The following is a 20,882-nucleotide window of genomic DNA, read 5'->3' as shown; positions in this document are numbered from 1 at the left end:
ATAAAGCGGTATTACCTGTCGCACATTACATCTCACAGCTTGTTCCCTTTTTTTTATGTTCGAATGACAAAACATCATGTAGGCCCTTCCCCTTAAAATTCTCCCGTGGCACTGTAATGTGCGCGCGTGGAACAAGCTATATGTCGCCACAGAAAATGCATTAGCATGGGTGTATTCTGTACTTGTTCATATTTAATCTTCCGCTTCTATGTGTCTCAGTAGGTCAAGTATTAAACGTGACATGGTATTGCAAAATTGTCACAACGTGCCAATACAACAGGTTTCAGCGCCCTCCGCTTCACTCGCGATCCTCCTACAGAGAGCCATCCCGGTTCGCCGCGCCCCCATATTGTTTTGTGCGGTGCGTGTGTGCGCTGCAGTTGCGCGCGATTTTTTCGTCTGATTTGGTTGCCGTTCGCCCAAAATTTGCGGCGTATGCAGGTCTTGACGTGCCGAACGAGTGCTGTGTGCCGGCATGTTCAAGTAATTGCAGAACAGGGGAAAAGGTCCAAGTGTTTTTTTTTTTTTCCCCCGAAGGACGACGAAGTGCTGTGCACGAAGTGGCCGAGGTCGATACCACGGAACGATTTTGCTCCTACAGAGAATAAGAAATTTTTTGTTACACTGCGCTTCTATAGTGTCTTTGAAGTGCAAACTCGATTATTCATTTTTAGTCAAACGAGACCCGTATGTAACAAGTATTTCGTTTTCTTTGCATGTAGGCAAGCGCGCTGCACTTCGAGGGATCATGCCATCAACAAAAGGCTTCGTACACGGATCCTATGATAGGGCGAATGCTTGAGGTATCTTTGAAAGTACCACGTCTTCAGCAAGAATAAGTGCCTACCCTTTTTTTGGGATGCGCATTGTGCTTGTCAAAACAAGACGGCTGCCCTTCCAGGCTATCACCAGGGAGTAAACGTATCCACCAAAAAACATCCCACCTCACTCGTGCGATTTCGGAATCCGCAGCATGTAGATTAGTGAACAAATTTAGCGTACGTTTTCCTCCCTTCTTGAACTGAGAGAACCGTTGAAGACAGTATGCGTGCCTGACGTGTGGATGGTTATTCATCGCCCGAACTGCACACTGTTTTGTACACATCCGTGACCGTCTCCACTTATGTGGAGATAAGTGCGTGCTTCCGCAGCAAAAGCCTAAAGCATTCTGAAAATTCCGTGGTTCCAAATGAGATCGAAGATGTCAACGTTCTCGTAGAACTGCTGAATCGGATGCAACACATTGAGAGCGCCGAGTGTCTGTCTGATGTTATTCCAGATATTGTTTGTGCCCTTCTAGAAAAAATAGGGGAACAAATTACAGAGCGTGAAAGCGTTGTGGTTAGAATTCTGAAAGAACAAGTCAGACTACTTGTAAAGGAAGGCCTATACGGTATTCATCAGAGGTTATGGTGCCCGTTTGCGTTTTGCACGCCATATCCCCTCACGCAAATAAGTTCCTCAGGTCATCAGGTTTTCTGGGCTTGCCACATCTTAGTACGATAAGAAAAGTGTGTTCTTCATTTCAGCTCTCCCCCGATCTGAGAGAGACATCGATATACGCTCTCTCGCATCGAACCTCACTGGAGGAGGGCTAAAGTTTCTCAGTGCATGTGTAGTTACCATTGTAATGCAGTTCCGAAGTAGCTGTAAACAAGCTGTTGCAGCCCGAAAATTCCACAGTGTTCCTGGAGATGTCAAATCGCAGGGACGTTGTGAAGCACCTTCTAATTGAAAGCCTGCCAGACTTCGAAGAACAATATACATGCGAAAATGGTCATGAACCTGACCTTGTGGTTGGCATGCTAGCAAGATGTGCCACAAACCTAATACTCAACAATCATTTCGAGAACACAAATGACACGGCTGCTGCTGGTGCAAAAGCTGATGCAAATGCACGTAAATTAAAGACAGTTGTGAAGAAGTGAAACTTTGAAACAGTTGTTCTTCGCTATTGTTTCTTGTGCTTGCATCATGAGTGCAGAAAGTAAAATTTTGTCCCTGTTTCTGAATTTTCAGTGCATTTCACATTTTTGCACATTAGCTCCTCTGTATACCTGGAGCGAACGCAATGAGATGGTATTTTTCAAGCGTTCTCGTCCTTTTATACTTATCAGTTTGTCTTTTTCCGCATCTCAACGATAATCCATCATTTTTTCACGCTATTTCTTTTACAACCCACTTCTAAAAAAGCTTACGCGTAGCTTCATGCGAGCACTGAGCGCGCCTGCGTAGCGATCGCTGGGCACCAAGCTGGGGAAATTTGGGAGTCACGCCTGGCGAGAGACGGGATGTGGTGACGTAGCTGGCATCAAGACACGCGACGCGCAGCCCTGCAGCAGGTCCAGGAGGTAACGGCGCAGCCGCCAAATGCGCAGTTGCAGCCGGAGAGAACGCCCTCCCTGCCTTCCCTCGGTGCCTCGCATCGTTGGGTGACTCGCACGCGGGAAAGGCCGGCGCGCTTCCTTTTCACATTGGTCGTTTTCGCGCAGGGATAGGGCGGCGATCGTCGGCTGCCCTCGTAAGCTTTCGCTCGCGCATACAGCGTAGGACGTGCGGCGACCGTCTTTATACGGAAGCTTTGGACTTTGCGCGAAATCTCACGGCGACGCCGACGGCAGCAAATGCTCTTGGAATGTCCATGTAATCGCTATCACAAGAAAAAATTCACTCGCAGCCATGACACAACCCTTTCAGGCGTTTTGTCCACAATTGTCTACACCAAGATAGTACATCAATAGAAAAAGCACTGTTGAAAGTAATTATATTTAAAACGTGTCGCATACATCTTGAAACAACAATGATTGGAATGGTGCTGCAATTTTGAATAATCCGAGATAATGTTTGAGCAAAATGAGTGCGAAGGTAGACGGTTGGATGTTTAACCTCGCTGTCAGTACGTTCTATGCAGCGGGTTCACTAATTTCATTGTTTTTCACAACATCATTTACCAGGTGTAATTTTCAAGTGGCTGAATAAGTGCTTTTCAAACTTTTCCAAACACGAAATAGCTTATGTTCTCAAATTTAACGTTGCTGCAGTGAACTTTCGCGTGCAGTCCACATTCTGTAAACTTGGCAACACTCACTAAAGAATTGACAGTTCTTAATCTTTTGTGCAGCTGTACACTTTCAATCATTCTCAAGCTGGAAGAAATGTGATAAAAGTAAGTTTTCAATAAGTGAAATAAAGTGGCATCTATAAGGGTTTACTAGTGTAATTAAGCAGCCCTTTCGTAAGCCATCACACGTTGAAAGCGCCTGTTACATACTCTAAGTACACCTTTTGAAAGTGTTCCCTCTTGGAATACCGGAGTACAAGAAATCGTTCCCGCTGTTTACACTTTGTGCTGTAAAAGAAAATCTTAGTAACAGGAAGCGTACCTTTTAAACTTGCGCTATCGCAGTGTATTACTTGTGCATCGCAGAAGGGGAATTAGCAAGTATTCTTCCAACAGTTTCGAGAAAGCACAATATTTAAATCTCCATTGACACGTTGTGCAAGGAATGCACCGCCCGTTTAGCTTACAAACTACGAGAGGCTTTATCTTGCTTAGCCTAAAAAGCCCGTCCATTATGTGGGATAAACTAAAGGTCCACCAGCAGGACAGTCCTGCCTTGTAAGCTACCTCGCATAATGCACATCATGATGATTAGTCCTAATAACCGAAGTGTGTTGAGTTTGAAAAAAGGAAAGTAATTTCTGTGATATACATTGCTTGCTCATGAGAGAGACCAAGAGGGGTTAGTACCGCCCTTCCTGTTTAATTCTGAAATACTGCCCAAAAAAGGAAATGTGGCTTCTGCGGCCAGCATCGAGCAAGACATGGTACGCAAAAAGATGGGCAAAAAAATATTTTCTCGAGAATAGTGAGCACGAAACAGTGTGAACGAACCATTTCCGTGTAAAGAACCTCCTTTTTAACACAGTAAACTGATTTAGAAGAATATAGCGATTTCTATTTGTTTCATATTTGTTCTTCATTGACCAAACGAAGAATCACAATTTTGGCAGCTGCGCACGTTAAATCATAGCACCAATTTAGCTCTTGAATCCTTATTTGAGAAGTGAAATAAAGCGACGAATAGAGCAGAGGGATATATATATATATATATATATATATATATATATATATATATATATATATATATATATATATATATATATATATATGTGTGTGTGTGTGTGTGTGTGTGTGAACAAATTAGAAATGCTAGTGTCCTTACCTGTAGAGTACGCTGACTGGTCTTCCTGTGCAGCTGCAGAAGAAAATGGGATAATTGGAAGACGGTACTCACACATATAAATCTTAGCATGTATAAAGTTGCAGTTGCCACGTGTAAATTTACAGGTCATGTTTTGCTCAAGGATATATATATATATATATATATATATATATATATATATATATATATATATATATATATATATATATATATATATATATGGTAGGCGCCCGCGCGATGGTGTCACACCCGGCGGAGAGGGTCGCTGCTTGGTCCCCAATTGTCCGAAAGTTTACTTCTTCCTGCACTCTTGTCTTGCTGACTTGCAATGCACCGTCACAATAGGCGGATGGGCGCGACGCTGCCAGGGTTTCACGGTGCATTACACCCGTCTTGCCTCTTTGATCCAAGTTACCCGAAACGGTGCCAGGCTCTCGCTTCACTTTAGGGAAGAGTCAAGCAGTGAATAGGTCCACCTGCGGCACACGAGGTGGGGGCCGCCAACTTGTTTGCACGTGCCGCGCCTCGGGAATGTGGTATCCGTGCTTCTGCGCTACTTAATTAGCTGTGGCGCGATTCTGTGTGGTCTGGTGAACTCGAAGGAGGCTCAGGAAAAGGTCCCGTATCTAACAGCCTCATCAACTTGGTCTTCAATAACCCGTTGGAGTGAAGGGGCGAGCTGTGTAGGAGGCTGTTGCGGCAGCGGCTGCTGTTGGGGTAGCTCAGCGAAATTTAGTAGAGACAGCTGACGTGCAACTTCCTCCCGCACGGAAGCTTGGATTTGTGTGAGCAAGGAGGAGCGATCAGAGAAGGCTGTCATGGAAGAGAGGGCCTCATTAGCCACTGAGGGGCGCCTGGTCAACTCGCACTGCCTCCTCAACTCGTCGTAGCTTTGGCACACGTTTATGGGCTCTGCTACGGTGCGTGGACTCTCGGCGATCAACATTTGGAAAATGTCATCGGCGATGCCCTTCAAAATGTGGTTCAATTTGTTATTTTCGGGCATAGAAGCATCCACACGTTTGCATATGTCGAGAACTTCTTCGATATTACAGGTGAATGTTTCACCGGGTTGTTGCGCTCGCTCTTGTAACCGCTGCCCGGCGTGCAACTTGTGGACGGCAGGGCGAGCGAAAACTGCAGCGAAACTGGTCTTGAATGCGGACCAGGAGTGAAAGTCGGCTTCGTAATTTTTAAACCACAGGTGAGCCACTCCCGCAAGGTAGATGATGACGGTATTTAACTTGGCGGTATCGTCCCATCGATTGTGCAAGCTCACCCGTTCGTAGATAGACAACCAGTCCTTGACGTCCTGTTCATCCGTAGCGCTGAAAACCGCTGGATGGCGTTGCAGGACAGCGCCCGGGCAGGCAACGGAGGGTGGCGGCGACTTCGGCTGAGGAGAGTCAGGCATGACGGGAGGCAGAGTCCGAGACCGGAATTCCAGGGTGTACATGTTCATGAATCCCGCGCACCTTCCACCAGTTGTAATGGGGTGTAGTGAACAGTTCAGATTGTAGCGTCTGTTCGTAACCGAGAAGGCAGGGGACGAAGAGCAGGAACAGCTGCTTGCCCGAACGGCTCACACTCGTGCTAAGCACTGGCGATCCGGCTGGCCCACTGGATGCACTGCAGTCATGGAATAGACCATCTAGCTGGCCTTGTTCTTGTGCTCTTCTTCTCTATTGCAATATGTGTATATGTATATATTGACACGTGTACTTGTCTTTCTCGGGCGACCCGCTTCACCTCCTAACAAATGTTATCGCACAGCGCAGGACGCGCTTGCATGTGTCGGATGTTTCTGGAATGTTATCGATGGTCCCATCCGCTGTCTGTTGTCGCCGAACCTTCTGCAATCTGATTGCATGTATGAACGACGCGAATGGCGTAGAAGTTTGTGGAAGGCATGCGGGTCCCAGCGACTACTCTGGAATATTCGACGACTGATCTACACAAGCCGCCGCGCTTGACCTGCTGATCAGATTTTCGACGATCGCCAACTGTGTTCGCTGCTGCCGTTGTTGTTTGAGTGTAACCTGTATTCGAGGGCACAAGTTCGCCCATAAAACGCTCGTTTCGTTAATCACAGTTTTGCTGCCCTCTTAACCGCCACTACCACGTGATAATATATATATATATATATATATATATATATATATATATATATATATATATATATATATATATATATATATATATGGGTGTGTGTGTGCGTGTGTGCGTGTGTGTGTGTGTGTATGCGTGTGTGTGTGAGAGCAAATTAGAAATGTTAGTTTCCTTACCTATAGAGTAGGCTGACGGGTATTCCTGGGCAGCTGCAGAAGAAAATGGGATAATTGGAAGACGGTACACACATATACATCTTGGCATGTATACAGTTGCAGTTGACAAGTGTAAATTTACAGGTCATTTTTTGCTGAAGGACCTTCTGTCTGGGACCCTGGCTTAGATTGCTTAACAAATGCAATAGAATCCATACAAGATCACAGCGCACGTTTCATTCTTACTAACTATTCTCGGACATCAAGCGTAACAACTATGAAGGTTACTTTGAACATCCCTCTCCTCTCATCCCGTAGGAAGTTAGCACGCTTATCACTGCTGCACAAAATTTATTACTACAATCCAGAATTAAAAAGTGAATTTTTGACAGAACCAGCACATATATAATCTCGTACTGGCCATCACCATAACGTTCCACATTGTCGCACGAACCTATCTTTTATTCATTTATTCCCAAAACTACCAATGAATGTAATCATCTGCCGGCCCAATTGTCAACATTACCGATGCATCTGGTTTTAGAACTACTATTGAAGAATACTTATGTTAATCCGCACTTCTTAATTTTTTTATTAATATACCCTGCCATCTGTACATGCCCTGCATTTTGTTCGACTCCCTTCTGTAACGTTTTCGGGCCTTGAAGGTACAATAGATAAATAAACAAAGAAAAATAAATAAATTAATAATTAATTAACAAATTAATGGTGACGAAGTGACCTTCTTCCGCAAGCGGGATAGTCGAAAGTGGACGTGGAGGAGCCCGTACGGCGAGAGCAGGTGAAAAAAAATTGATATTTTCTGTGTGAGATGGCGGCACAAATGAGCCACCTCAACGCTTCGTCTCATCGGAGCTCGCTGCGTGCTTTGTCAACTTGTCTGATAGTGTGTTGATTTGGCTTGCGTTGTTGTATGTTCCGATGTATGACTTTAAAAAAGTCAACACACCTTAGGCGTCCAACGTCTATAACAGCATTAAACCAACAAAGTTCCGTAATTGAAAATCGAAAGCACGACTTTGGAAATGCCAATGCACGTTTCACATCAAGGTTTTATGAGAACTTTATGCCCATAAATATTCGGAATTGACATCCATGCGCTCTGCAGATTCCACGGCCTCCGCGAGATGCCGCGGCGAGCCCGATCGCCATCAAAAACGCCCTTGAAACTTTGTGCTCGGATGGGGCTGCTTGCATTATGTAACTCCTGAAGCATGGACGTTGTCGCAAAATCACGCCCGAGTTCGCTATGTACATGGTGAACTATTTTTTCGAGCGTGAAAAAGACATTCTAGACAAAATCCAGAATGATTTCCGGCGCCGGGGTTTGCTTTGGTCAGCGGTGCATGGAGAGCACGAAAAAATTTCGGGGTGGGGCTGAAGCCCCATAAGCACCCCCCCCCCCGTCGCCTTGGCTACGCCCCTGGTATGTGACCCACCAAGTGGAAGTGCGCGGGCTAATTCTATATCTGCAGATTTTCTACTCAGCTCACTTCAATGTCGACGTACGCAACAACATGCACAATACAAGCACTGATCAAGCACTGATACAAGCACTGCAATCAAAGCAATCCGCGATGGGACTGAAGTAAGACCTCAGTGCGGTAAAAACCTGATATCCCTATAGTTAGAATAGCAGGTTTATGGCAGAATACGCAGCGTTTCGTAGTATCGTGGATGAATAGTAAGAAAACCATACATGCACAGTTCCCATCGGCAATGTATTACATATGAAGAAGCATAGTTCTGTCTATACCTTCGTGATTTCTCCGTAACATTTCGCTTCGCCTGCACATATGGTCGAAACAGACGCCATCAGCGTATACGCACTAAACGATGCATTTCGTCTCCTTAGTGACCTCAGGGACCTCTACGTTTGCAATACAAATCCTAAGAAATAGAAAAAGCTCAATCTTTACCATTGAAGGTGCTCATAATGGTCCGGAGGTTGGTTCTTCCTACTTGAATAGGCACAACCCACTATGCGGATAGGCCATGGATTGGGGTGTTGTACGATTGTTAATATATAAATAAAATACGAAAGAACAGGGTCGTAAAAAAGAAAATTCTGCAAATAAAGCACATCTTTTTTAATTTCTGTGATGCTAAACTTTTGTGAGGCGTTTACTCAACTTCTACAACACTAAATGTCACTCGTGCTATTAATTGTTTTTTTTTGTTATATATACCTCGGGTAGCTTCGCGCAATGTTCATGCATATGCGCCTATAGCCCACAATTTTATTGTTATTCAATGTTTACGTTTACGTGCTACACCGTTGGGTGAACCGCTAGGACAGCAAAAGCTCTTTCGAGGGCGCACTGTGAGATGATGATGATGATAGCAACTTTATTGTACCGCCGGATAAGGAGGCCCCTACTCCCCGTCCCCGGCACACAGGCCTTGGGGACGGGGGCCGGAACCTCCGCGATTAGAAGCAAGCAAAGAGGTCTTCACTCTTCGCGGCTTCTTCCGCCAGGCGGATGGCGTGTTGCTGTGGAGTAGGGTCCTCGCTCCGCAGCAGGGCTTCCCAGGCCTCTCTACAATTTATGTTTGCTTTAGCCCCTGGTGAGCTAGCGCATTCCCAGATTATGTGATCGAGGGTCCCTCTCGCCCCACAGTGTTTGCACTTATCGGTTTCTCTGTCATGCATAACATGGTATGCCCAGACCGGGTTTACGAAGTTCCCAGCTTAAAGGCGCCGCCATGCGACTGCCTCTCTATTGCTTAGACTTTTATCCGGTGGTGGCACCAGCCTCCTGCGTAGCCGATAATTTTCGACAATCTCCGTATAATTTTGCACACGCTCGTCCATGTTCCGGCAGTCGGGCGGTTCCACAGCCACCCGGAAGTAGAGAGCTCGGGCTAACTCGTGGGCCGCCTCGTTGCCAGGAACGGACGTGTGTGCAGGGGTCCAAATTAGGCTAATTTTTCTGTTCAGCCGTCTACTGGCCAGAACCCTTGCCGCTTCCGGCGCGATCCTGCCCTTTCCAAAATTCCAGATGGCCGTTTTGCTATCGCTAATTATGAAATTTGCTTCCGTTCCCACGCAAGCGATCGCTATCGCAACTTCTTCAGCCGTTTCCGAGTTGCGGCTTCTAATGGTGGCGGCCGATACGGGGGCACCTCGGCCGTCGACCACCGAGGCGACCGCCGCACCCGACTTGCCACTTGCCGCGTCCACGTACGCAACCGACTTGCTGTTCATTGAATCAAAGCGTTTGATTAATGCTTCTGCTCTTTTTTCCCTCCTCTCCGTGTGGAATATGGGATGCATGTTACGAGGGAGAGGGGGAATGATTATATTTTCTCGGCAGTCCAGCGGGATGTTTGTCTTGCCTCGTAGTCCCCTGTCTGTTTGCAGGCCTACCATATCGAGAATAGCCCTGCCCGTGGTCGTTCGGCTTAATCTTTCAAGCTGCGAAATTCTGACAGCCTCCGCTATTTCGTCCCAGGTATTGTGCACTCCCATAGAGAGGAGCTTTTCTGTGGAGGTGGTAATTGGTAAGCCTAAGGCCCTCTTTATGCACCGTCGAATGAGCGAGTCGAGTTTCCTCCTCTCCTCTGACCTGATGTTTAAGAAAGGCGTGGCATAGCACACGCGGCTTATTACGTATGCTTGGGTTAGTTTAAGCAAGCTTCTTTCCTTCAGGCCTCGTCCTTTCAGCGCGACCCTTCTAAATATGCCAAGTGCTTGCATGGCAAAGCCCTCTAGATTTTTGATTGTCCCATCATTATATCCGTTTTCCTGTATGAAAAGTCCTAGGATTCTGATTTGGTTAACCTTTGGGACTGGTTTCCCCTCTATTTTAATGTCAAATTCCCAGCTACGCTTGCACCGGAGCGACTTTGGGTTGTAGACGAATAACTCCGATTTTTGCGGTGAGCACGACAGACCCCTACCGGCAGCATAGTGCACGACAGTATCCGCCGCCTCCTGCAGGCGCTCCTCGGTGCTCGCATCGCTCCCCTGATTGGTCCAGAGGGTGATGTCATCCGCATAAATACTGAAATTTAGTCCCTGTATGTTTCTCAGAGCTTCGGGGAGGCCCCTCATCGCCACATTGAAGAGGAACGGGGAAAGAACTGAGCCCTGCGGCGTGCCCCTGCTTCCTAATTTCAGTGTTGGAGATTCAATATCTTGGAACTTCATGCAGGCAGTTCTGTCTGACAGAAAGTCCTTTACATAGTCGAATCTTCGCGCGCCTACCCCGATTTCTTGGAGACCGCGGAGTATCGCTTCGTGTTTAACATTATCAAAAGCCTTTGTCAAGTCCAGGCCGAGGATTACCCTGGCGTCTCTAGAACGTGAGTCAATTATGTCATGTTTTAGTCGGAGCATCACGTCCTGCGTACACAAGCCCGGTCGGAAGCCGATGATCTCGTACGGCCACAGTGCGCTCCAGTCCAGACCAGACTGACGCACTTTATGGAGCAGAGCGCACTGTAAGACGTTGATACAATGACGTCGTCAGGACCAAAGTTATGCTTGCCGAGGGCAGAATGCTGCTGACAGGTGTGAATGCTAACAAAAGTACGACGACGCCACAAAGAGGGTTAATTATTGTTTTTCCTGTTTCCTTCCTTTGTCCATGGTCTAATAGAAGCTGGTGCGCGCGCACGTGTTCTCACTGGAACGCAGCCTCGGGCAGACGTGTTACGTGACTTGAGGCACGCGACTATTCGGCAAGACAGCAGCAGCAGCAGATGATTCGCTTTAAAATAACAGGCGTATCACAAATCGTGGCTCCAAGTAAACGCTCGCCACCTAGCGGCCGCGCCGAGGAGCAGCCGATCCAGGTTCAGGCTTGAGTCGAAAGAGGGTCTCATACCACGGCGTGCCCTGAATACCTGGTCGTTCTCAAATCGTCGTGATGCCACCGCACATGAGCTCGAAAATGTAAAAAAAAGTATGAATGTTGAAAGGCGTGTACCATTATGCGTGTGATCGTAGTGGATAGACAGCAATCTATGATTTCATTCTTTTCCCGAAAGAAGCAGACTACGCGCATCGGAGAGCAACATGGATAAGAGACTTCCGCATTCGAAAAATGTGGCTGACCCCACGCTGGTTTGTTGAAACACTTGACATGGAAGGACTTATTTCTTGCCGGAGGATAGACCATTGCTTTTTTTATTTATTATAAATAATTTCCTCGCGTTTGAAATTACGGAGTATGCTTTCTTTAGGCAGACGCTTTAATAAATTTCACTGATGCACGCTTCTTCTTCATTCCATTTTGTTGGTTTATAGTTTGCTCCCCCAGGATTAACGCAACTTGTGTTTTAGGCAGCAGGAATGTTCTCGCTAATGCACTTTTGTGTGCAGGTGCGCTAGCAGGAATGATAATAGCCTTTGAAGGTCTGAAGCTGATCATGGCAAGAGTCAAGACGCAGACGACATATTGTTTTTATAGTCTCTCATTTTGCTTTCATTTTGCCTTCATGGTGTCACGTAGTAGTGAGGTGAAGAAAGCATCAAAACTGTGAAAGACGAAACAAGCGCATTATTGGGCGAACCTGTGCCCTCAAAAACAGGCTACACTCTTAGAACAACAATAGCGGCGAACACAGTCAGCAATCGTCGAAAATCTGCCGATCAAGCGCGTCGGCTTTTATACGCGAGTGATCGAAGGTTCCAGAGTAATCGCTGGCGCCTGCGTGTCTTCCAGCAAGTTACACACAATTAGCGTTGCATATGCAGTCAGAACAGACAGCAGATCTAACCATTGATAACAATCGAGATACTTCAGATACATGTGGGTGCGTCCTTTGCTGAGCGATAACATTAGTTAGACGGTGAAAAGCGGTCACCGGATAAAGATAAGGTAGACGTGTCAATAGCATGCTTTTGTTTAGCGGTGCAAGCGGCATATGCGGTTGTCTCATTCAACGTGGTGAGTCGCCAGCTTATTTTCTCGCACGAAATTTGGAAGCAATTACAAAGAGCGCTCGTTTCAGCTTTGGAGCGTCAGACCCGCGCACAGCGGCCAAGGCATGCATTTACACTAATACAAATGACTTTGCACAAAAGAAAATACTCGTTCAATTTCGGAAACCTGTTGGAAGAAACTTGTCTTGATAGGACTGGTCATTATTCACTTTTCACGTTTCAGCGCGGTTACACACACACACACACACACACACACACACACACACACACACACACACACACACACACACACACACACACACACACACACACACACACACACACACACACACACACACACACACACACACACACACACACACACACACACACACACACACACACACACACACACACACACACACACACACACACACACACACACACACACACACACACACACACACACACACACACACACACACACACACACACACACACACACACACACACACACACACACACACACACACACACACACACACACACACACACACACACACACACACACACACACACACACACACACACACACACACACACACACACACACACACACACACACACACACACACACACACACACAAACACACACACACACACCCACACACACACACACACACACACACACACACACAAACACACACACACACACATACACACACACACAGGCTGAGCTCAGTAGGCCAAGGAACTTTTCTTCTCGGCCAGTAGACTATAGACAATTGCTTACTTTTTATTTACTTTAGATGTGTTGCTGATAGTTCTGATGCCCACCTTAGCTGCATTCTATTTTGATGGTTTATAGTGGGATGCTCCAGTATTAGTTTTATGAACGCTTTAAACAGCAGCATTATTTTTCCTACTGTACTTTTGTCTGTAAGGATAGTAGCAGGGATGATAACTTCTTCTGAAGGTGTAAAGGTAGTCACGACAGATGTTATGCCGCGAGGCGACATATCGTTTTCATAGTATGCTTTAGTTTAGCGCTGTAAAGGGAAGATGCTGTTCTCATTCAACCTGGTGAGTTGTCAGTTTATTTGCTCGCAAAAGTAATTTAGTAGCCAAAGAATTCCAATGGCTGCCGAGTGTCTGCTGCATTTCCTAGCCGAGGCCTTACTTCGAATACTCCGTACTGCGAGCGCGTAGAAGCGCTCGAAGTCGGACGGAGACAACCCTATCACACGTATCACGTTATACTATAAAATGAAAGGTGCGCCCCGACTGATGAACGGAACTCTCATTTGTTTTCATCCCTGGGTACGCTGACCTGGAAATTTTACAGCATTAGTCTGGTGCTTGAGTGCATAATATTTGTATTTAGCTCCTGAAAGCAACAGCAACCCGAGTCGCAGTACAGAGCTGACTGTGAAGGTTGAAAACAGTTAAGTATCGTACCTGTTCCAGTAGACAGATAAGAGAGATAAAATACTTTATTGAAAAATTCCTGCTTGGTTCCAAAGAGTAACTGGGTTTTTAAGGAGAAACGGAGGGGTCGGAAGGTTGATCCCGTGAAGCTGCCCTTTCCGCCACACGCAGGCCTGGCCTTGAACAATGCCGCGAACAAGTGTTTGCACCTTTGGGAGAGGCTCGCTACGCACACATTTCACTTTTTTAACCTCTGGCTCGCTCGAAAGGCTGTTTGTGATTAAACAAACCTACTCGCCGTGGTTGCTTACTGGCTATGGTAATGGGCTGCTAAGCACGAGGTCGTGGGGTGGTATCCCGGCCGTGGCAGCTGCACTTCAATGGGGGTGAAATGCGAAAACACCTGTGTGCTTAGATTTAGGTGCACCTTAAAGAAGGCCAAGTGGTCCAAATTTCCTAAGGCCCTCACTACAGCGTGCCTCATAACAATATCGGGGTTTTAGGGACGCAAAACCCCATATTTCTTTAAATCAAAGAAAACTGATGTAGCTTGCTGGACAAGTCGGACGTTTGCACGCACAGCGCAACTAGTTCCGCGGTGTCTTCGCCTAAATCCTTGAGGTGGATCTAGATAAGGTAGTGGACAGCAAGGACTCTATCGCCTTCAACGAAACACCTCGATTTGACGCCACAAACAAGAAACGCTTAAGCGCAGCACCAAGTTAAAGAGCCGCCATGAACCTGCACGCCGTAGCCACCTTCGTTTATCTGGACAGCGTTGTCAGCGCAAGTAACAAATTCTAGAGTTGCCAGTAGTCAGGCTTGTAGGAAATCGGATGCATACAACATCAGTATAAAAAATAATGGAAGGAAAGAAAAATAAATCTGGCGTGAAAATAAGGCAGAAAATGATAAAAATGGGGAAACCTTAACAAAGGGATATTTTCGTTTCCGAGACAAAACCGTAGACGGCTGGGCAAAGGTTCCTATTACCGCCGTGGTTGCTCAGTGGCTATGGTGTTGGGCTGCTGAGCACGAGGTCGCGGGATCCAATCCGGGCCACGGCGGCCGCATTTCGATGGGGGCGAAATGCGAAAACACCCGTGTGCTTAGATTTAGGTGCACGTTAAAGAACCCCAGGTGGTCAAAATTTCCGGAGTCGTCCACTACTGCGTGCCTCATAATCAGAAAGTGGTTTTGGCACGTAAAACCCCAAATATTATTATTAAAGGTTCCTATTGCTGCAGCCTACAGCGCAATACGGGACAAAGACAGGATGTACTCGCTTTGCGTACCTTACGCTTCTATTTGTGATATGAAGGATGACCCTTGTCCGTGGCATGCATTCACTGGAAGGGATGAGCCAAAAATCAGAACTAACAAGGAAGGATGGGCTAATGTAGCCGTTAAGAGTAAACGTACTTCCATTAAAGCAGGAATAAAGCATGTGCAGAAAAATTCTCTCTCGTTTTTATCGATTTATTGGATAGTCGTCGAGCGACCTAAGAAGCGACCTAAGAGCGACACTAAGAAGAGTCTTTCCCAAGAACGAAACAAATAATTATTTGGAACTTACAATAGTGAGGAGACCCTTCACCTAACAGCGGTCCTTTCCATCTGGCTTCCTGGCGCCACGGAAAAGCATTGGGCTCATGATTCTGGGGCTCTGGATTCAGATTGCGTCGTGGCATGTTTCTTTAGGGCGAAAGCCTTAAGTGGCTCATGGGTCTAAAGATCCGTTGTGTGGCGTTGTCTAAAAACTTCCCGCCCAACGCTATGGCACCCAACTTCAATGGCACCAAAGTTGATGATGCCACGCTAGACCACTGTTGGGACTCGAACCCACGACGTCTGTTGGGAGTCCAACCCATGACCTTTGGGGTTGATTAAGGCAAATTTACCAAAGGCACTCGAACTCTCGACTTTTGGTCGGACGAAAACTGAATGGCACCCAAATTGGTGGTGCTACCATTGGTGGGACCGACCCCACGACTTTGGTGTTAATTAAAACGAAGTTAATTAAAATATAGTGAACGCACTCGAACCCACGACCCCTGGTGGGAATCGAACTCATGACCTTTGGCGGGACCAAAACTCAATGACAACAAAATTGATGGTGCCACCATTGATCGTCGAGCATACGACCATTGGTGTGATTCGCATCTACGACCTGTACATATTGAGGCATATGTGGGCAGAAGAAATAGAAGAAATGTAGAAGAAATATGCTCAAGTAAAACCCTTGCTTGGTCTAGTTGGTTCATGCTTGTTCTGTTCATGTTCATGTTCTACATTGGGCCCTTTCTTTCATCAAAGCTTTCGCACCGATCCTGCCATTTTGTGCGTCAATCTGATCGCTGTCTCAGCTTGCCAGTCTCGAGTGGTGTCGTATTGCTTGAGAAAAAAACTGGCGCCTTTGGAAGTACAGTCTACCTTCGCCGTCTTGGAACCGTCTTCTGGGCACATCAGGCGCGTATGCAAAATACTCAAGTCCGAGTATTGTAGGCAAGTTAGATTGATTCAAGATTGGCTGCGCGTGCTTGTTGTTCTCGGGAAAGAACCAGAAAGCGAAAACAGGCGGTTGCAGCAGATGAAGCGTCTGGCAGCAACTTCCACCCAGTTTCTTTGGCATCGAGCGTTAGTGAGCCTAATATCCCGGTCAAAAAGTCTCACGATGCAAGCACCGGCCAGGTCACCGTGCTAGGAGACGTAGCTCTGCCTAGACGAGTAGAGCGCTTTTTGGAAAAAGGACCAAAGTTCAGCCTCACACAAGGATCCCAGCGCCAAGAATTGCTTGCCATGGTGAGAAGAGTGGCTAGCCGCGGAAAGAACCAAGAGGAAACAGAAAGAATTGTAAGTGGCGGTGTTTCCTGCCTGATGAGTGGTGCATCCATTCCGCCGAGAAAGCCTCACCTCCGGAGGATTTCACAGGATCTGAAGGACAACGACCTTGTGGTGCTACAGGCCGATAAGGAGGGCGGCTTTGCTGTTATGCCGACTGGTGTTTTTCGTGAGAAGGCCTTGGTTGCTATAAAGAAGAACTTCAAACAAATAGCGTTCAAGGTTCGGAAGCAAAAAGGTCAGGCTCTTGAACTTTTGGGAGAAATGAATTTGGAAAACCTGCACAAGATGGCAAAGCAGGAAAAAGGGAAGTTTCGTGAGATCTTCTTCACTGTGAAGACACACAAGCCTGAATGTCCGTTGCACACCATTGTTTCAGAAAGGGGAACATGGCAACGTCTGGTTAGCCGGTACCTTCAGACACATCTGGGAAACGTGGTGTGCGATGACCCTTTCCTGGGGCGTAGTTCTCTGGAGGTGCTGAAGGATCTGGACAACTTGCCGCCTCGCGAATACAACGCATTCTCCATAGACATTGAAGATTTCTTCTATTCGGTCCTTCACCAAGGTCCCTTAGCGGCGGTCAGGGACAAGATCCAATCAACTGGTGAAGCCCGCCTTCAGAACGCTGCAGGTGTAAGCGTGGACAATTTCATTTCCTTATTAGAGTTCTACCTGAACTGAACCGCCATTTTTTTAAGGCAAGTTTGATGTGCAGAAGAAAGGCATATGCATCGGTTCTTCTGTTGCTCCTCTCCTTTGCGATATCTTCCTATCTGTTGTAGGAGCTGACATCAGTATTAATCTTTGTGATCCTCATGTAGTGTCCATTTACAGATATGTTGATGATTTCTTCGGGATTTTGAAGGACGTCCCTGAGCACGAATTAGTTTCTACCGTTAAGAGAACCAGGACTATCTTCTAGAACCACACTCACGGTCTCGGGTTTACCAAGGAAGTTCCGAGCTGCGGTCAACTCCAGTTCTTGGGTATCAGGCTAGTGTTTCCAAAGGAAGGCCTTTGTTGGATGTACAATTCGCGTTCTTTGAAAGGCCTGCTACTGTTTGAGAGCGCCCATTCCAAGATTGTAAAGCGTGCAATTGCTACAAATTCTCTGGAAACGGCTTTAACTAAACTTGCATCCATTTGGTGTCAAGTAGCTTTAGCGCTCAAGTGCAACGACTACAACAGGCAGGCTTCCCGCCATGTCTGATTTCAGCTGTCTGCGAAACGATGCTCCGAAAACTAAAGCACCCGCCTCTTATCAGGGAGCCGGTTTCACGCAGTTCTGTTGCGGTAATTGCGTACCTTCATAAAGTATCGCACAACATTAAGAAAGTGGCAAGTAGGCATAACGTTCAAGTTGTTTTCTCGGCGCCTTGCAAGCTGTCTAAGCTTTGTGCCATGAACGGAGAGAAACGCCCGGCTTGTTCAATCCAGCATCAGAAGCAGTTCACTGAACGCAGGACACGTGTAGTCTACCAAATACCCCTAAGCTGTGGTCGCAGCTATATCGGACAAACTGGTCGATGTTTGAATGAGCGTGCAATGGAACATTGTCGTAATCTGCGCAACAAGGAAGGGAGTTTCCTTGCAGAGCATTGCAGAGACCGCTCTAATTGCCGCCCTCAGTTTGACAAAACTAAATTTTTGAAGTATGGAAAAGACAGGTATGAGAGGGAAATTGTGGAAGCCCTTTTCATCAAAAAAGAGGGAAACGCATGTGTCAGCAGGCCGTCGATTATGCTTAGTGACAAGGAGAAGACTCTTTTAGAAGTTTTCATTTAGGCCTCTTGTTAGACTAATTCATTTGTTTTACCGTCTGTCTTCCTTTTATTTAACTAGTTTTTATTTTGTTGACGATTTTCTAGTGGCTCTTAAGCTTTTGTTGCAATTTTTTTGACGCAGACGCTGTTCTTAAACCTTTATCGTTCATCACTTCTGTCCGTTTCATTGTTTGTCGCGTGATTCTTTTTTGGCGCGGTCACATGTTTTATCAATTTTTAGGTGAGTGACTTTTAGAAATTTTAGTTATGACGCAGACACTGTACTTAGACGCATTTATCATGTTATTTCCGTGTTATTCGTTGGTCATTATTCCCATAGTCATGCGGGTTTTATCACTGACTGTGCTTTAGGCGTTTTAAGTGTTATGTTGTGGATAGATTGGATGGTGGTGATGAGTAGACGGTACTTTTTATGTCTGCTTTTTTCTCCCCGTTGGCTTGGAAAAAGACTGTACTAGGTCAATTGCCTCCTGTGCTGATCCACGTGTGGTTCTTGGTTGCTCTTTCGATAGCTGTGCAGATAACATTCCTGAATGGTCGATAGATTGCTGGTTTTTACTTCTAAAGTTTTTTGCGTGACTCGGCGTGAATGACCTACATAGGGCAGGCTTGTTGCGCAAATAAACTTAGTTGTGAGTGGCGCCGGTCTTGTCGTTTGTGTTCTTCTTCCTAAGTCCTGGTCTTCTGCGTCTTGCCTTTACTACTTCAAGCATGAACCAACTAGCCCAAGCCAGAGTTTTACATGGCGCGAGTGTTGCGCTGCTAACGCCACCTCACGGCCAGGTTACTTGGGCGCGGAAAGGAGAATGCTCTTGCTCTTTGGTTCGGGGCCGGAGAGTGGCGCGGACGCTCCGCGCGTGCGCCGGTCCATGCTTCTGTGAGGCCGTCTCACGAGGCCTCGTTGGAACGTGCCACCGTTCGCGTGACCTTACGCGCTAATGACCAGGCGTTGATATCCAGCATCGGGCGAACATATTCCCTCGTTATCCGGTCGCGGTGAGTCGGGCTTTCCCGATTTGTCGCGCGCCCATCGGCATGTTTTGTAGATAGCAATTCGGCTAGCAGGCACTGATCTATGAAAGGTGCAATAAATGCCCTTGTGATGGTTTGCACTACTGTGTTGTCGCTGCTTTGTCCCAAGAGCACGGGTGAGAATTCCACACAGTGCAATGGGAATGCCGCGTATAGTAAGGACTCCAGAATAGCAGCGTTCATACAAGGCGCGGTTAATTTCTCTAAGCCAAATCGCAGCCCGTCAAAACGTTCTAGGCTAATAATACGGTAAAGTGCCGGTGCGTGTTGTCACGTGAAAATTTTCAGCTTAAGTCGCAATGGGTTCTAGTTGTCGCTTACAGCTTCGCCATCGAACAGCCTTCACAGCGTGGAGACTTTTTTTTTGTGTTGAGAACTCTATTGCTTTGAGCCAACTTGCCGATGTAGATCATTGCATTGTTTACTCTTTCATCAGTAACTGCCTTATCGAAAGATTAGTTGCAGAAAGTAGGTGCCAGAGCAACCTTACAGTGCTTAGAGACCGCACTCGCGGCACTGCGTCGCCACTGCAAATTGGGTGCGGCCTTGTCGCCCATTGCAAAGCGTTCCCAATACGGATCGTCGGAAAAGAAACGGGAATTGACCGCATAACGACCAGAACAACAGCGGGAGCTTCATTGAAAACAAACAGAACTCGGAAACATACGAGTACGCAGTTAAACGCAGAAAATGTCCAAAAAAGAACATAGGAAAGTAATCTAACCGTGGCCCTGGCGGGTCCAATGCCGAGCAAATTGGCACGTCTGGCAGCGGGCCGCAGGTCCACTGCTCACATGTAGTGCCTTCACACCACGCCTTCTTCAGCATGTACGACTACCACGTGAGGCCTCCTTTGCCAGTACGGCAGTCGCTGCATAATGCATGCTCGCAGGCGTTAAGCGTTATGCAGTCAGAGGCAGTTGTAACGTTAGAGCTTCGGTTAGCAGCTGGCCTCATGTCTGCGATGCTGATAACTATTCAGAAAAGTTTCCACCTGTCGGTTCTTGTCTTGTCTTGTGTCCTCAACAGTGGCGCGTACCCACTATGGGGTATTGGCCAAGAAGAAGGCGGTTTTCCGTATGCTTAGAAGTAAAGCGAAACTATGTTTGAATAGTGGAGCGTGGGACGATAGAACTGTAATTTAGAAGTGTAATGAAAATATTATTAAGAATTTCGATAAAATAGGTTAACGTCAAGAAATTGTCTCTAAAATGTACTCACCATCTGCCCCGGGCGACTTCTTTTTTTTTCGACACACCGCATTCAGCACTTCCAGGTCATGAGCAACATAAGGAATGTCAACGAGAAAGGGCATTCCTGACAGGAGAGTAGCGAACGAAGAGTTGTCAAGGAAGGAAGCGTAAGAAGACAGATTATTATTGCGCGTGACAGGATACGTCCCAAAGGACGT

General features: G+C 46.7%; 1 protein-coding gene across 5 annotated transcripts in view; it reads right to left on the bottom strand.

The window, feature by feature from the left end:
* LOC135908692 (uncharacterized) overlaps positions 1-20,877 on the bottom strand; it is a 171,749-nt gene extending 150,872 nt beyond the window's left edge. Inside the window, exons 1-3 of one of the 5 annotated variants that reach the window (XM_070534813.1) lie at positions 20,693-20,877; positions 6,512-6,544; positions 4,227-4,259 (exon numbers count right to left, since the gene is read on the bottom strand). In XM_070534813.1, coding sequence (XP_070390914.1) covers positions 4,227-4,259; positions 6,512-6,544; positions 20,693-20,786 — 160 coding nt within the window. In that variant the 5' untranslated portion in view covers positions 20,787-20,877. Of the gene's footprint in view, positions 1-4,226; positions 4,260-6,511; positions 6,545-8,430; positions 8,479-20,692 lie in introns of those variants that run through there. The other 4 variants (XM_070534815.1, XM_070534814.1, XM_070534816.1 and 1 more) reach the window with 4 other exon arrangements.
* Positions 20,878-20,882: the final 5 nt, after the last annotated feature.

This window comes from Dermacentor albipictus, chromosome 3 (genome assembly GCF_038994185.2).
Source record: "Dermacentor albipictus isolate Rhodes 1998 colony chromosome 3, USDA_Dalb.pri_finalv2, whole genome shotgun sequence".
NCBI classification, from domain to species: domain Eukaryota; kingdom Metazoa; phylum Arthropoda; class Arachnida; order Ixodida; family Ixodidae; genus Dermacentor; species Dermacentor albipictus.
The sequence above is the reverse complement of the archived record's forward strand: the minus strand, read 5'-3'. Positions and strand labels throughout refer to the sequence as shown.